This window comes from Aotus nancymaae, unplaced genomic scaffold (genome assembly GCF_030222135.1).
Source record: "Aotus nancymaae isolate 86718 unplaced genomic scaffold, 86718_ANA_hifiasm-v0.15.2.pri h1tg000011l, whole genome shotgun sequence".
Lineage (NCBI taxonomy): Eukaryota > Metazoa > Chordata > Mammalia > Primates > Aotidae > Aotus > Aotus nancymaae.
The window spans coordinates 32,088,324-32,105,104 of NW_026988422.1; the positions used below are offsets into that span (position 1 = coordinate 32,088,324).

Consider the following 16,781-nt stretch of genomic DNA (forward strand, 5'->3'; position numbering starts at 1 on the left):
ATTCCTACCTTCATATAGATATTGCATCAAGTAAACAATACATAGGAAAGCAGTGGAAGGTTGAAGAAGGAAGGCAAGAGCCATTGAAAATTGTCCTTTTTTTTTTTTTTCTTTTGAGATGGAGTCTTGCTGTGTCATCTGGACTTGAGTGCAGTGGTGCAATCTCGGCTCACTGCAATCTGCACCTCCCGGGTTCAAGCGAGGCCTCAGCCTCCCGAGTAGCTGGGACTACAGGCCTATGCCACCACACCTGGCTAATTTTTTGTATTTTTAGTAGAGATGGGGTTTCACCGTTAGCCAGGATGGTCTCAATCTCCTGACCTTGTGATCCACCCACCTCGGCCTCCCAAAGTGCTGGGTTTACAGGCGTGAGCCACCACACTCAGCTGGAAATTGTCCATATTTCTTAACTATAGTAGTGAAAAATAGAGTCGCAGAAGTGGTCATGAGTTAAGACTACTGGGAAATAAGAATGGAATCAGTGACAGAGAAGGAAAAGCATGGGTGAATGAGAGAGAAGACTAAGTGAAGAATAGGGAAATTGGTGTTTAAGGAAGAAAATGGGAGAGGATAAGCTCTGACTTGGGTGAAGGACAAAGCTTGCTTCAATTGGAATGCTGGTCTGTTGTGAGGGCTAGTGCTCTAGGAGATCAAAGAGCAGCTCTGGTGGCATAGTACAAAGAATATCTGCTCCTAGGCTAAGCACGGTGGATCACACTTGTAATCCCAGCACTTTGGGAGGCTGAGGCACGTGGGTCACCTGAAGTGAGGAGTTCTAGACCAGCCCCACAAACAGGGCAAAACACTGTCTCTACTAAAAATACAAAAATTAGCCAGGCATGGTGGCATGTACCTGTAATCCCAGGTGCTCAGGAGGCTGAGGCAGGAGAATCACTTGAACCCAGGAGGCAGAGGTTGCAGTGAGCAAGATTGTACCACTGGACTGCAGCCTGGGTGACAGAGCAAGACACTGTCTCAAAAAAAAAAATCTGCTCCCAGATATTTGAATACAGAAAATACGGAAGATTGATACTTCATGTCATTTCTCTTAGTTCCTGCGACCTGAAGTACACAGAAGGAGTACAGTCCCTCAACTGGACTAAAATCATGAAGACCATTGTTGATGATCCCGAGGGCTTCTTTGAACAAGGTGGCTGGTCTTTCCTGGAGCCTGAGGGTGAGGTGCGTGAGTGTGGGGTTTCTTTTCTGGTACATAGTGTTGCCCACTATCATTTGGTCAGTTAGAATGGCATATACCATAGCACATAAGGGGCTAGGCCATCTGGGAGAAGTTCTGAACACAACTTGATATTGTTTTTTCAAATTAGTTTTACAGGTAAATGATAAATTGATTGCACAGTGGTAGCTCCTGACAAAATTTTATTGAAACTACAAAAACTTTTCAATTTCTTAGTATTTAGGGAAAAAGTCCTTCTGGACATTTTGCAAAAATTATTTTCTAGCTGGGCGCAGTGGCTCACGCCCGTAATCTCAACACTTTGGGAGGCCAAGGCAGGTGGATCACGAGGTCAAGAGATCGAGACCATCCTGGTCAATAAGGTGAAACCCCATCTCTACTAAAAATAACAAAAATTAGCTGGGCATGGTGTCACGCGCCTATAGTCCCAGCTACTCAGGAGGCTGAGGCAGGAGAATTGCTTGAACCCAGGAGGCGGAGGTTGCGGTGAGCCAAGATCGTGCCACTCCTGCCTGGGTAACGAGCGAAACTCCGTCTCAAAAAAAAAAAAAATTGAGAGAGATCCAAGATGGCTGATCACTAGCAGCTCGGGCACGTAGCTCCCAGTGAAAGCGCAGAGAACGAGAGGACGCCACACTTTCAGACGAATATTTGTAGCTCACGGACCAGGAGATTCCCAGCGGAGGAGCTCCACGGGTCGCCAGAGCTACTCTTGTGGCCGGCGCGGCGGTTTTGCTGGCGCCTTAAAGCGGCAGTTCTTGGTGCAGAGTCCGGAGATTCCTGGGCAGAAAGGCACCATCAACCTTAACACCGCTGTCTTGGCCGGCACAGTGGATTGCTCAGATTTCGGCACTGGGAATCAAAAAGTTGGACGTCCGCTCAGAGACCTAGTTAGAAAGTCGGTAATTACAAAGACGACAGATGGATAAATATATAATCAAGGGAAGAAAGCAGCCTAAAAAGGCAGAGAATACTCAAAATCAGAATGCCTCTCCCTCTACAGGGGATCGCAATTACTCATCAGTAACGGAACAAGGCTTAATGGAGAACGAGTGTGTTCCAGTAACAGAAGCAGGTTTCAAAAGGTGGGTGATGAGAAACTTCTGTGAATTAAAAGAACTTGTTCTAACCCAATGCAAAGAAATTAAGAACCTTAAAAAAAGGTTTGACGAAATGCTAACGAGAATGGACAATTTAGAGAGGAATATAAGTGAATTGATGGAGCTGAAAAGCACAACACGAGAACTTCGCGAAGCATGCACAAGCTTAAACAGTCGAATTGATCAAGCAGAAGAAAGGATATCAGAAGTCGAGGACCAGCTCAGTGAAATGAAACGAGAAGACAAGATTGGAGAAAAAAGGATAAAAAGGAATGAGCAAAGTCTCCAGGAAATATGGGACTATGTGAAAAGAACTAATCTACGTTTGATAGGTGTACCTGAATGTGATGAAGAGAATGAATCCAAGTTGGAAAATACTCTTCAGGATATCATTCAGGAAAACTTTCCCAACCTAGCAAGGCAAGGTAATATTCAACTCCAGGTAATACAGAGAACACCACAAAGATATTTTTCAAGAAGACCAACCCCAAGGCACATAATCGCCAGATTTATTAGGGTTGAAATGAAGGAGAAAATACTAAGGGCAGCCAGAGAGAAAGGTCAGGTTACCCACAAAGGGAAATCTATCAGACTCACAGCAGATCTCTCAGCAGAAACCCTACAAGCCAGAAAAGAGTGGGGACCAATATTTAACATCCTTAAAGAAAAGAACTTTCAACCCAGAATTTCCTATCCAGCCAAACTAAGCTTTATGAGTGAAGGAAAAATTAAATCTTTTGCGAACAAACAAGTACTTAGAGAGTTCACCACCACCAGGCCTGCTTTACAAGAGCTTCTGAAAGAAGCACTATACATATAAAGGAACAACCAATATCAGCCTTTCCAAAAATATATCAAAAAGCAAAGAACATTAATACAATGAAAAATTTACATCAACTAATGGGCAAAACAGCCAGCTAGCATCAAACACCAGTATTAAACTTATATATATTTCAATTGGATAAAAAGCCAAAACCCATCCGTATGCTGCATCCAAACCCATCTCACATGCAACAATACACAAAGACTCAAAACAAAGAGAAGGAGGAAGATTTATCAACCAATCAGAGAGTAAAAATAAACAAACAGAAAGCAGGAGATGCAATTCTCGCCTCTGATAAAGTAGACTTTAAAGCAACAAAGATCAAAAGAGGCAAAGAAGGACATTACATAATGGTAAAAGGATCAATGTAACAAGAATAGCTAACGATTCTATAGATCAACGAGATAGAAAATTAACAAGGATATTCAGGACTTGAACTCAGACCCGGAACAAGTAAATTTAACAAACATTTATAGAACTCTCCACTTCAAATACACAAAACATACATTACCACCTCACACCTATTCCAAAAGTGACTATATAATTGGAAGTAAATCACTCCTCAGTAATCGCATAGCATTTCATAGGTTTAAATGAAATATTGGTTGGCTGTTATCTTCTTCCCTTATTCCTTCCTGACTACATCATTAAGTATAATTATCAGTATACAAGAGGTTTTCAATACCCATTACTAAATTGCATTCTAGCCCGGGCAAGAAAGCAATACTCCCATTCTCTCTCCCTCTTTCTTTTCCTTTTTCCTCCTCCCCATTCTCTCTCTCTCTTTCTCTTTAAAAAAAAAAAAAAATTATTTTCTAAAAAATGGTCCACTTGATGTCTGTGTGATACATTAATACAGAAAGTCTTTGTTGTTAATTTCCCTGGGTAAGGAAAGCTAAAGGGAATTTTTGAGAAATAAAATAGGAAAATAATTGTACCTGACCACTGATTTTAAACAAGTCATTTTATCTCTTGATCAGTTTTTTGCTCTTGTTTTCTTCATGTAAATGCTGGTATACTGTGTGGGCTGAATTAATTCATCAAGTTAATAAGGCAAATGTAAAAAATATGTATATTATGCCCTAATTCACCAGGGGAGTGATGCGGAGGAAGGGGATTCAGAGTCTGAAATTGAAGATGAGACTTTTAATCCTTCAGAAGATGATTATGAAGAGGAAGAGGAGGACAGTGATGAAGATTATTCATCAGAAGCAGAAGAGTCAGGTTAGTCTTATAAAGAAAAGTTCATCCTGGCATCCTAATATATCATTTCTGAAAACTACTTTTTTTTAGACTAAGAGAACTCTGTCATTCCATTTCATTCCTGCATGATGACTAATGCTTAATCAATTTTCTTCCAGACTATTCTAAGGAATCATTGGGTAGTGAAGAAGAGAGTGGAAAGGATTGGGATGAACTGGAGGAAGAAGCCCGAAAAGGTTTTCAAAAATCTGTTTTTATTCTGTTTATTTGTCTACACACAAATCTCTTAACACATTTCAGTATTTTGAGGTGTTAGTATTGATGGCCTAATGAGAGTAACAAAAGAACACTATAAAACTGATCTCAAGCCACAGATATAACTTTGAAGGAGAAAATGAGGTCTGGAATTTGTCCATACTCCCCAGTGGGTAGTGCTCTGCCTAACTGCTGTTTTCATCTGCCCAAGCCCCCATCTTGCCTATAGCCTCAATAGCCACATAGTCATGTAAGACTCAAGAATTGGCCTACTCAGTTTACAAACCTAAATCCTTTAATTTCATTTTCTAGGCTCCTTCCAGGTTAGGAATGTCTTTTTATAATGCTAATCTAGTACTTTGAAACCAAACCCCAAACAAAAGTTTAAAGCTAGAAAGGAAATAATATCTGCTGTGTTCCAAGCATTGGGAATAGGTACTTCTCATAGGTTTTTATTTAACCCTTAAATAATTCTCCCTTTTGTAAATAAACCAGGGCTCAGAAAGTACGTGCCCAAGATCACACAACTAGTGACTTAATAAAGATTAAAACTTGGGTCTAATTCCAAAATATATTCTCTCTACTATCTCATGTTATCCAGTAACATTAGGTACCTAAAGTTTACATGTCACTAACTAATAATCCTTCTTCTATTTAGCGGACCGAGAAAGTCGTTATGAGGAAGAAGAAGAACAGAGTCGAAGCATGAGCCGGAAGAGGAAGGCATCTGTGCACAGTTCGGGCCGTGGCTCTAACCGTGGTTCCAGACACAGCTCTGCACCCCCCAAGAAAAAGAGGAAGTAACTTCTGAACTTTGGCCCTGTGCTCCATTCTTCCTCCAGTCAACCCCTGAAAATTTTACATGACATAGAAACTGTATTTTTCCTTTTGTTTTCATTTGAAGTTTTGCCATTTGTGTTTATGGGTTTAGGGGGCCATTTGTGTGGACCAATCTACTCGGGGAATTCCAGGCCCACCAGGACACGTGCCAGTGGCCCCATTCAGACGGCAAGGGAGGAGGTGTTCTTGAAGACAGGAGGAGGATCCCGCTGATAATAAATATTGTTTCATTCTTCTCTCTTCCTATCACCTTCTGCCAGGACAGCGATGGCTTTTGACATCTTATTTGGTGTCTCAAAGCTGTATTTCCAAGACAGTAGTACAAGGTGACAATTACTTGTATCATGGTTCTTGACCAGCACATTCAGTCCTCCATCTTACCTTTTTGCCATGACCTTCCTCACATCTCTAAGTTTCATCTTTGCAGTACTCAAGATTCTTGGAAATTTGCTGACGGTTGTGATAAACCATGCAACTTGAGCTAGTGAGGCAGATTGGGCTTGGGCCTTCATCTGAGTTTTCCTGCTTTCTTACCTCATGCAGATTCTGAGGTATTTCTGCTGCCTTGGAAGACATAAGAAGCAGTGATACTCCCTGGCTTGGTTATTTTCTCCATACAAATGCACACATGGTACAATGATAGAAGGCAAAATTACCACTGTCTTTTTTTTTTTCTTTTTTTGGTATATCTAAGGAAGAATGGTTGTTCCTCGTGTACTGCTTCTAGTGAAATCTAGAGGAAAGCTCAGAGGAGTCAACATTTAGATCTGGAAGGGGCAAATCATGCCTTGGGCCTAGAATACCCTGATGAGAAACGAGAAGAGGAAGGGAGGCCATATCTACAATAGCCTCTCAGCACTGCTGCTCCTTATTTTAACTTGTCTTGCATTGTCCCATATTTATCATGGTTTCTGTTGAACAGCTTTTCAAGTATTTGGGGAGTTTATCTTGCCATCCTCCCCTTCTGGTTCTCTGCACCCACCTGTCCCACTGCAGTTCCTTCCATGCTCTGACTTTAAGAGAAAAAGCGGGGAGGGGTCCCGGATTTTATGTTTTTCTCCTTAGCAGTAGGACTTGATATTTTCAATTTTGGAAGAACTAAAAGATGAATAAACTGGGTTTTTTTTGTTGTTGTTTGTTTTTGTAAATTCACCTTTTGTGATCATTCTTTTTCATTTCCTGAAAGCAAGGCTGCTTCTTGCCTGGTAAAGTGCTAAGGCATTAGAGAAGAATGCCTTTAGCTGGCTAGCGGCACAAAAGAAACTTTGACCATTCTGAACTTTGAGCATTAGGTTGAGAGATACTAGACATCACAGTAAAACAAATTCATGTTGTAGCAAGTTACTTTATAAGAGACTTTACTATGGTTCCTTTGGAGATCTGAATAGCACTTGTTTCTTCATGAAAACAAATCTTGAGTCATCTCCTTGTAAATAGCATGGAGGGCAGCAGCTGCTTGAAGGGAAACCTTCAGCCTTCCTATTGGGGTAGCCAGATCTTCAGGGTTAACAACTGTTGGGAAAGGTGGGGTGGGGGGAATGTCAGGCAGCAGTATGACTCAGTTAAACACTTTGGGGTATTTGTCAGGTTAAGTACTGGAGATACTAAATGAATGAATAGTGGAAGAAAAAGGAAAATGGGGTCATTGCAACTGTGTGTGTAGGTGCTGTAATAAATGAAAGCACAAGGTGCACCTGCACCAGAATGGACAAATTAGAAAAGGAGTTCTGGAGATAATTCATGAGCTAAGTCTTTAAAAAGTAAAAGACGCCTAATGTATCAAGATATGAGAATGTGTTTGGAAAACTGCAAGGAGTGGCAGGAATGAGCCTGTACAGGCCACATAGCAGCCTTGTTTGTCTTGGAATGTGATTTCAACTGAAGATATCAGAAGTGATTGTTCTTATGTGGGGGTCTTGAAAGATGACTACTGTTTGGATAATACAGTCAAAGAGGACACAAGTTAAACCAGGGAGAGTAGTTAGGATACTGCAGTCATTCAGCGGGAGGGGAGTAATGGATGAAGGTCTGCAGTATAATGGAGAGGTGGGGATAGATTCAAAATGTTTAAGTGTAAACAATTTTTGTGATTGGAGTGAGGAATAGCTTGGAATCAAAAATAGCCATTCTAATTTGGATAACAAGATAGTTGGTGGGTAAGAGGGAATACAAGGTACAAATTTGTAATCAAGGGATTTTGAGGTACCAAGGGGACATAGGAAATACAAGTAGTGACATCTAGTTTGTGCTAAGTCCAGATTGTATTTAGAATCTGGTCTAGAAACCTAGATTTGAGATTATTTCTAGACTACAAAACTCAGTGGATATAATCAGGAAGAGGGTATATATAGAGGAAAAAAAAAAAGATTCAATGATGACAATCCAAAATTTGAAGAACAGACAAGAAACCTACAAAGGAAAAAGAACACCCAGAGAGTGATAGTCAAAATTTCCAACCAGGTGCAGTGGCTCATGCCTGTAATCCCACCACTTTGGGAGGCTGAGGCAGGTAGATCAACTGACTTCAGGAGTTCAAGACCAGCCTGGCCAACATTGTGAAACCCAGTTTCTACTGCAAAACACAAAAATTAGCTGGGTATGGTGGCACATGCCTGTAATTCCAGATACTTGGGAGGCTGAGGCAGGGAGAATTGCTTGAACCTGGGAGGCGAGGCTGCAGTGAGCCGAGATCGAAAGACTGCACCCCAGCTTGGGAAACATCGAGACACTCAAAAAAATAATAAAAAAATTTGAAAAAAGTCATGAGATTTGGCAATTAGGAAAACTGATGAGAATTCCGTAAAGTAGGCCGGGCGTGGTGGCTCACTTCTGTAATCCAAGTACTTTGGAGGCCAAGGCGGGTGGATCACCTGAGGTCGGGAATTCAAGACGCGCCTGACCAACATGGTGAAAACCCCTGTCTAAAAAAAAAAGAATTCCGTAAAGTAGAATGGAAACAGTCTTATTGGAGGGAGATGCAGGAGGTAGTGAAATACAGGCAGGGCCAGGCCCAGTGGCTCTCACCTGTAATCCTAGCACTTTGGGAGGCCAAGGCAGGAGGATCACCTGAGGTCAGGAGTTCAAGACCAACCTGACCAACATGGCGAAATCCCGTCTCTACCAAAAATACAAAATTAGTCAGGTGTGATGGCGCATGCCTATGATCCCAACTACTTGGGAGACCAGGAAGAGCATAGCATGTTTAGGAGTGAACTGGAAAATGGCTTACAAAGATATGGCACTTGCCCTATGCCCCTTTCTTAATCTTTTTTTTTTTTTTTTGAGACGGAGTCTTGCTCTGTCGCCAGGGTGGAGTGCAGTGGCCTGATCTCAGCTCACTGCAACCTCCGTCTGCCAGGGTCAAATGATTCTCCGACCTCGGCCCTGCCCCTGCCAGTAGCTGGGACTACAGGTGTGTGCCACCACGCCCTGCTAATTTTTTGTATTTTTAGTAGAGATGGATTGCACCATGTTAGCCAGGATGGTCTCAATCTCCTGACGTCATGATCTGCCCGCCTTGGCCTCCCAAAGTGCTGTGATTACAGGCATGAGCCACCGTGCCCAGCCCCCTTTGTTAATCTTCTCCCTTTGCGGGGTGTGGTGGCTCACGCCTATAATCCCAGCACTTTGGGAGGCCGAAGCAGGTGGATCGCGAGGTCAAGAGATCAAGACCATCCTGGTCAACATGGTGAAACCCCGTCTCTACTAAAAATACAAAAAATTAGCTGGGCATGGTGGCGCGTGCCTGTAATCCCAGCTACTCGGGAGGCTGAGGCAGGAGAATTGCTCGAACCCAGGAGGCGGAGGTTGCGGTGAGCCGAGATCGCGCCATTGCACTCCAGCCTGGGTAACAAGAGCGAAACTCCGACTCAAAAAAAAAAAAAAAAAAAAATCTCCCTTCATCCTTTATTTAAGTGCTCCCTTAATCTTCACAACTCAGACAGGGACTACTGTTACTCCCACTTTATAGGTGAGGAAACAGGTTAAATACCTTGCTCAAGATCATAGTTGGAAAGATACTATAGTATAGAAATACAATGAAGAATCTTATCTAACATTTGAACTTTGTAACTCTTAGGGTCTGAGGAGGAGTATTCCTCAAAAAATGTTTATAATGATGAGTCAGAATAATTTTATATCATGATTTATTAAACATTACATTTAAAAAGTTTCACAAAACAATATGTTTAATGTACTCTTAATTCCTGTTCTCTTTCCCCCAGTTTTGGTTTGCTGTTTTCAAATTCCCGTTGTGATTTACTAATTCAATTTCACATCCACTAATGGGCTGTGACTGGAAATTTGAAAAACATTGGTCAGTGGAAAATCTTAAGTGTCTAAAGATCCTAGCAGATAGATAGGTGACATCCAGGTATGTAAGCTAATGGGAGCAGTGAGGACTGAACAGAGCAGGTCCAATTAAAGGTATTCAGATACAAATGTTTTTAAAACATGACCTATAGCAAAGTGTAAAAGGATTTAAAAAGAAGGCAGTGATTAAATTTATTACATAGAAACATTTACTATAGTAGATGGAAATGGGTAGAACCCAATCTTCAGGCAAAAAAATAAATAAATAAAAAGAAAAAAAAGTAGATGGAAATGGGGTGGAAGAAACCAGTGGCAGGAAGACAGTTCAGAAATTATATAAGGGGGCCGGGCACAATGGCCTCATGTCTATAACGCCAACACTTTGGGAGGCCAAGGAGGGTGGATTGCTTGGGTCCAGAAGTTCGAGACCAGCATGGGCAACATGGTGAAACCCCGTCTCTACTAAAAATACAAAAAGTAGCTGGGCATGGAGGCAGGTGTCTGTACTCTCAGCTACTCTGGAGGTTGAGGCAAGAGAATTGCTTTAACGTGGGAGGTGGAGGTTGCAGTGAGCTGAAATCCCACCACTGTACTCCACCCTGGGCAACAGAGTGAGACTCCATCTCAAAAAAAAAAAAAGAAAAAGAAATTATAGACAAAATTATAGTAAGGAGAGCATAGTCAATTCACAAGTAGAATGGATAAGAATTAATGACCAGTGAATATGAGGAAAGAGGAGAGAGTTGATGTCTTTTTCAACAGACAGGATAGGTCAGGCATGGTGGCTCATGCCTGTAATCCCAGCACTCTGGGAGGCCAAGGCAGGCAGATCACTTGAGGTCAGGAGTTCAAGACCAGCCTGGCCAACATGGTGAATCCCCATCTTTACTAAAAATACAGAAATTAGCCAGGCGTGGTGGCGCATGCCTGTAATCCCAACTACACAAGAGATTGAGGCATGAGAATTGCTTGAACCTGGGAGGCAGAGGTTGCAGTGAGCTGAGATTGTGCCACTGCACTCCAGCCTGAGCAACAGACTCCATCTCAAAAAAAAAAAAAAAAAAAAAAAAAAACTGGGTGCATTAACACAAACAATGAGTGTCAACTGCCTATATAAACATGTTCAAGAGAGATCCAAAATTCTGATATATAAATTTGAAATGAAAAGAACTTATCCCTTTTTTTCTTGAGATGGAGTTTCACTTTTGTTGCCCAGGCTGGAGTGCAGTGGCACAATCTCAGCTCACTGCAACGTCCACCTCTCAGGTTTAAGCAATTCTCCTGCCTCAGCCTCCGGAATAGCTGGGATAACAGGCATATGCCACCACGCCTGGCTAATTTTGTATTTTTAGTAGAGACAGGGTTTCTCCATGTTGGTCAGGCTGTTCTCAAACTCCCAACCTCAGGTGATCCATCTACCTTGGCCTCCCAGAGTGTTGGGACTACAGGCGTGAGCCACTGTGCTCAGCCAAGAACTTAACTTTTTAAAAATCCCCTTTTTCAACATTGTAGATTCAAAATCAATTCTAGTTGTAATCAGGTATATGGGGGCTAATATACACAACTGACTACTTTAGTGCTGGATCCAGAAATAAATCCAGTTGTAGGGATAAGATTTCAATCCAGTTTGTGTCTCATCAACTTCAAAGTGATAATTATGTATTGAAGGTAAAATGTAATTCATTATTAGGATGATTTCCTTAGAAATAATTAGAACTGAAAATAAAATAAAAAAAGTTACTCACTGTCTAGTTCTTGCTCTAGAATATCTTTTCTTGACTCCAGGATCTGCCACAGTTTAAGATATGCGTAGCCTACTTCTTCACATTCTTTCTCTTCATCCAGAGGATCACTTACCACTGTAAACTTTAAACTAAAAAGAAATTGCATTTAACTCAGCACTGTTGATACCCTTTATGCTTCAAAAATAAAGGTAAAAGTAATCAGAAACAATACAATGTCTTCTCTGAATCACTTTTCCCTTGCCTCCATTTTACAAAATGACAATAAACAAAGTGAGGAATTGGTGTAATTTAAGTAACAGTCCTTTTAGAAGAGGAACTAAAACTCAAGATAATGTAGTTGATTCAAGTTGTCTTAAAACTATCAAGATATAATTTCCAGTAAGATGGTTCATAATTTTTTTTTTTAAGAGACAGTCTCACTCTGTAGCCCAGGCTGGAATGCGGTACCACAATCATAGCTCACTGCCACCTGAAATTCCTGGGCTCAAGCAAAGTTCCCACCTCAGTCTCCTGAGTAGCTAGGACTACAGGTGTGCACAGCCATGCCCAGCTAATTTTTCATTTTATTTTTTGTAGGGATGAGGATCTCATTATGTTGTCCAGGCTAGTCTTGAACTCCTGGCCTTGAACAATCCTCCCACCTCAGCCTCGAGTGTAGCTGGGATTACAGGAGTGAGCCACTGTACCAGACAGCTTACAATTTAGTTGAAAGATGTGATATGGACAGTGAAGATGCTTCACAAAAACAATAACAAAACAATGGTATATTTAAACAAAACAAGATTATGGGAGTTAGAAGGAGAGGCTTTTTTTTTTTTTGAGACAGTTTGCTTTTTTTGCCCAGGCTGTAGTGCAATGGTGCAATCGTGGTTCACCACAACCTCCAACTCCCAGGTTCAAGCAATTCTCCTGCCTCAGCCTCCCGAGTAGCTGGGACTACAGGCATGAGTCACCACACCTGGCTAATTTTGTATTTTTAGTAGAGATGGGGTTTCTCCATGTTGGTCAGGCTGGTCTCGAACTCCTGACCTCAGGTGATCCACCCGCCTTGGCCTCCCAAAGTTCTGGGATTACAAGCATGAGCCACTGAACCCAGCCAGAAGCAGAGGCTTTAAATCTAAAGTTAGTTACCATGGCAGAGCAAAGGAAACAGAAGGAATGCATAATTGCAAAATGAGTATAAAAGATGTATTTCTTTTCTTCCTTTTTGATTTTTTTTCTTTTTGAGAGGGAGTCTCACTCTATCGCCCAGGCTGGAGTGCAGTGGCACAGTCTCGGCTCACTGCAACCTCTGCCTCCCAGGTTCAAGCAATTCTCCTGCCCCAGCCTCCCGAGTAGCTGGGATTACAGCTGTGTGCCACCATGCCCAGCTTTTTTTTTTTTTGTATTTTCGGTAGAGACAGGGTACCACCATGCTGGCCAAGCTGGTCTCGAACTCCTGACCTTGTGATCCAGCCACCTTGGACTCCCAAAGTGCTGGGATTATAGGCGTGAGCCACCATGCCCAGCCTAAAAAAATGTATATCTTAGAGTTTTAAGTCTTGAAGATTATGCTATACAGCATGCAGCATAGTATCCTGAAGGCAGTAAGCAATCAATAACAATTAGTATATGGCCAGGCATGGTGGTTCACCCCTGTAATCCCCAACATTTTGGGAGGTGGAGGCAGGAGGGTTGCATAAGACCAGAAGTTCAAGACAAGTCTGGGCAACACAGTGAGACCCCCCCACCCATCTCTATGAAAATAAAGTAACAATTAGTATTATCTTGACAGCCAGAAAATGATACTGAATTCTAAAAACTGTTAGAATTTGTAAAAAATCCATTTAAATTTTTAAGAGAAAATTAACTTAACATGGCCAGGTACGATGGATCAAAGCAGTGTGGGAGGCTGAGGCAGACAGATCACCTGAGGTCGGGAGTTTGAGACCAGCCTGACCAACATGGAGAAACCCCGTTTCTACTAAAAATACAAAAAAAATTTAGCTGGGCGTGGTATCGGGTAATTCCAGCTACTTGGGAGGCTAAGGCAGGAGAATTGCTGGAACCCAGGAGGTGAAGGTTGCAGTGAGCCGAGATCATGCCACTGCACTCCAGCCTGGGCAACAGAGTGAGACTCTGTCTCAAAAAATAATAATAATATATAAATAAATATGTTTAAAAGAATTAACATAAAATTCCCCCTCCCACTTTTTTTTTTTTTTTTTTTTTTTTGAGACCGAGTCTTGCTCTGTCACCCAGGCTGGAGTGCAATGGTGCAGTCTCGGCTCACTACAACCTCCTTCTCCCGGGTTCAAGCAATTCTCCTGCCTCAGCCTCCCGAGTATCTGGGATTACAGATGCCCACCACCATGCTGGGCTAATTTTTGTATTTTTAGTAGAGACAGGGTTTTCATCATGTTAGCCAGGGTGGTCTCGATCTCCTGACCTCATGTTCTCCCTGCCTCAAGCCTCCCAAAGTGCTGGGATTACAGGTGTGAGGCGCCCCACCTAGCCACCCTTTTTTTTTTTTTTTTTTTTTTAAAGATGGAGTCTTGCTCGGTCACCCAGGCTGGAGTGCCGTGGCACAATCTCAGCTCACTACAACCTCCACCTCTCTAGTTCACGCAATTCTCTGCTTCAGCCTCCTGAGTAGCTGGGATTACAGGCACCCACCACTGTACCCAGCTAATTTTTTTTTTTTGTATTTTTGATAGAGACAGAGTTTCACTATCTTGGCGAGGCTGGTCTTGAACTCTAGACCTTGTGATCTACCTGCCTCTCCCAAAGTGCTGGGATTACAGGCATGAGCGATTGCACCTGGCCTATTTTAACTATTTTAAAGTTTATACATAATTCAATGTTTCTTAGTGTAATCACAATGTTGTGCCATCACCACCACTATCAAATTTCAGAACATTTCATTGGCCAAGTGCAGTGGCTCACACATGTAATCCCAGCACTTTGGGAGACTGGGGATGTGCCCATGAGTTCAAGACCAGCCTGGGTAACATAGGGAGACCCCATATCTCTCCAAAAAAAAATAAAAATAAAAATAAAAGTTGAGGAGAAGATCCAAGATGGCCGATTAGGAGCAGCTCAGGATTGCAGCTCCCAGTGAAAGCACAGAGGGTGAGTGGATGCCGCATTTCCAGACAGATTTTTATTGCCCACAGACCAGGAGATTCCCAGGTGGAGGAGCCCCACGGGTCGCCAGCGTGGCTGTTTTGGCCAATGCGTCTGTTTTGCCAGTGCCCCGGTGCGGCAGTTCTCCATACAAAATACACTGATCTGGGTGCCCTTTTAGCTGGCGATTGGAGGTCCGGGAAGGCAGAGTCTCCCATTCATCTGATTAAAAAGGGGACTGAAACAGGGAGCCAGGCCAGGAGATTCCTGGGCAAAAAAGTGCCACGAATCTTAGCGCCGCTGTTTCAGCTGGCGCAGTGGGTCACTGCACGGGAAATCACACAGATCCCGGCGCCTTTTCAACAGGCAACTGGAACACCTGGGAGAGAGTTGACTGTCCAACTGAAAAAAAAAAGGCTCTGAGGCAGGGAGCCAGGTGATCAGGCTCGGCTGGTCCCACCCCTACAAAAAAAAAACAGCAATTGGAAACGCTCTGGGTTGAGAGTTTCACAGCAAGCACAGCTGAACCCAGGACCATCCAGCTCTGTGAGGGAGGGGCATCCACCATTACTGAGGCACTCCACCACTACAGAGGTAGTCCGTCATTGCTGAGGCAGCCCGCCACTGCCGAGGCAACCCGTCATTACAGAGAGAGTCTGACATTACAGAGGTGTGCCACCATTGCTGAGGCAGTTCTAACTATACCCATATAAACAGGACTTCAGGGAAGTTCACACGGCAGCTGGGTGGAGCCCACTGCAGCTCAGCAAAGCCTCTGCAGGCAGACAGTGACTAAGCTGCCTCCTTGCTGGTCAGGGAAGCCCTGAAAAAAAGGCAGCAGCACAACAGAAACTCATAAATAAAGGCCTAACTCCCCGGGACAGAACACCTGGGAAAAAAAAGGGGGTTTATGAGTTCCACTGCAGCAGACTTAAACTACCTGCCCAGCAGCTCTGAATGAACAACGGAGCTCACAGCTCAGCACTTGAGCTCCTATAAAGGACAGACTGTCTCCTCAAGCAGCTCCCTGACCCCCGGATATCCAAAGAGTCACCTCATAAAGGAGAGATCAGACTGACATTTGGTGGGTATCCTTCTGGGACAAAGACAGCAGAAGAAGAAACTAGTAGCAACCCTCACTGTTCTGCAGCTGCTGCAGGTGATCCTCAGGCAAGTAGGGCCTGGAGTGGACCTCAGCAGTCCTACAGCAGAGGGGCCAGACTGTTAGAAGGAAAACTATGAAACAGAAGTAACTTCGTCATCAACAAACTGGACGTCCACTCAGAGACCCAATCTGAAAGTCAACTACAAAGACAACAGGTGGATAAATCCACAAAGATGGGAAGAAACCAGTGCAAAAAGGATGAAAACACCGGAAACCAGAACACCTGTCCTCCTACAAGGGATCACAACTCCTCACCAGCAAGGGAACAGGCTGGATAGAAAATGAGTGTGATGAATTGACAGAATCAGGCTTCAGAAGGTGGGTAATAAGAAACTTCTGTGAGCTAAAAGAACATGTTCTAACCCAAAGCAAAGAAACTAAGAACCTTGAAAAAAGATTTGATGAAATACTAACAAGAATGGACAACTTAGAGAGGAATATAAGTGAATTGATAGAGCTGAAAAACACAACACGAGAACTTCGCGAAGCATGCACAAGTTTCAACAGCCGAATTGACCAAGCAGAAGAAAGGATATCAGAGGTCGAAGATCAACTCAATGAAATAAAATGAGAAGGCAAGATTAGAGATAAAAGGGTAAAAAGGAATGAACAAAGTCTCCAAGAATTATGGGACTATGTGAAAAGACCTAATCTACGTTTGATAGGTGTACCTGAATGTGACAGAGAGAATGAATCCAAGCTGAAAAATACTCTTCAGGATATTATCCAGGAAAATGTCCCCAACCTAGCAAGGCAGGCCAGTATTCAAGTCCAGGAAATACAGACAACACCACAAAGATATTCCTCAAGAGGAGCAGCCCCAAGGCACAAAATCGTCAGATTCACCAGGGTTGAAATGAAGGAGAAAATCGTAAGGGCAGCCAGAGAGAAAGGTCGGGTTACCCACAAAGGGAAGCCCATCAGACTCACAGCAGATCTCTCAGGAGAAACCCTACAAGCCAGAAGAGAGTGGAGGCCAATATTCAACATCCTTAAAGAAAAGAACTTTCAACTCAGAATTTCATATCCAGCCAAA

General features: G+C 42.9%; 2 protein-coding genes across 11 annotated transcripts in view; one reads left to right on the top strand and one right to left on the bottom strand.

The window, feature by feature from the left end:
* The window catches only part of SUPT16H (SPT16 homolog, facilitates chromatin remodeling subunit), a 35,935-nt gene extending 29,386 nt beyond the window's left edge, over window positions 1-6,549 (top strand). The window contains exons 23-26 of the mRNA XM_012466184.2: window positions 1,053-1,182; window positions 4,216-4,345; window positions 4,483-4,560; window positions 5,238-6,549. Of these exons, the coding sequence (XP_012321607.1) occupies window positions 1,053-1,182; window positions 4,216-4,345; window positions 4,483-4,560; window positions 5,238-5,383 (484 nt within the window). The 3' untranslated portion in view covers window positions 5,384-6,549. The remainder of the gene's footprint in view (window positions 1-1,052; window positions 1,183-4,215; window positions 4,346-4,482; window positions 4,561-5,237) is intronic.
* RPGRIP1 (RPGR interacting protein 1) overlaps window positions 4,557-16,781 on the bottom strand; it is a 97,089-nt gene continuing 84,864 nt past the window's right edge. For all 10 annotated transcript variants that reach the window (XM_012466173.3, XM_012466168.3, XM_064374779.1 and 7 more), the window contains 2 exons: window positions 11,476-11,603; window positions 4,557-6,931 (listed from right to left, as the gene is read on the bottom strand). In XM_012466173.3, the coding sequence (XP_012321596.2) occupies window positions 6,819-6,931; window positions 11,476-11,603 (241 nt within the window). In that variant the 3' untranslated portion in view covers window positions 4,557-6,818. The remainder of the gene's footprint in view (window positions 6,932-11,475; window positions 11,604-16,781) is intronic.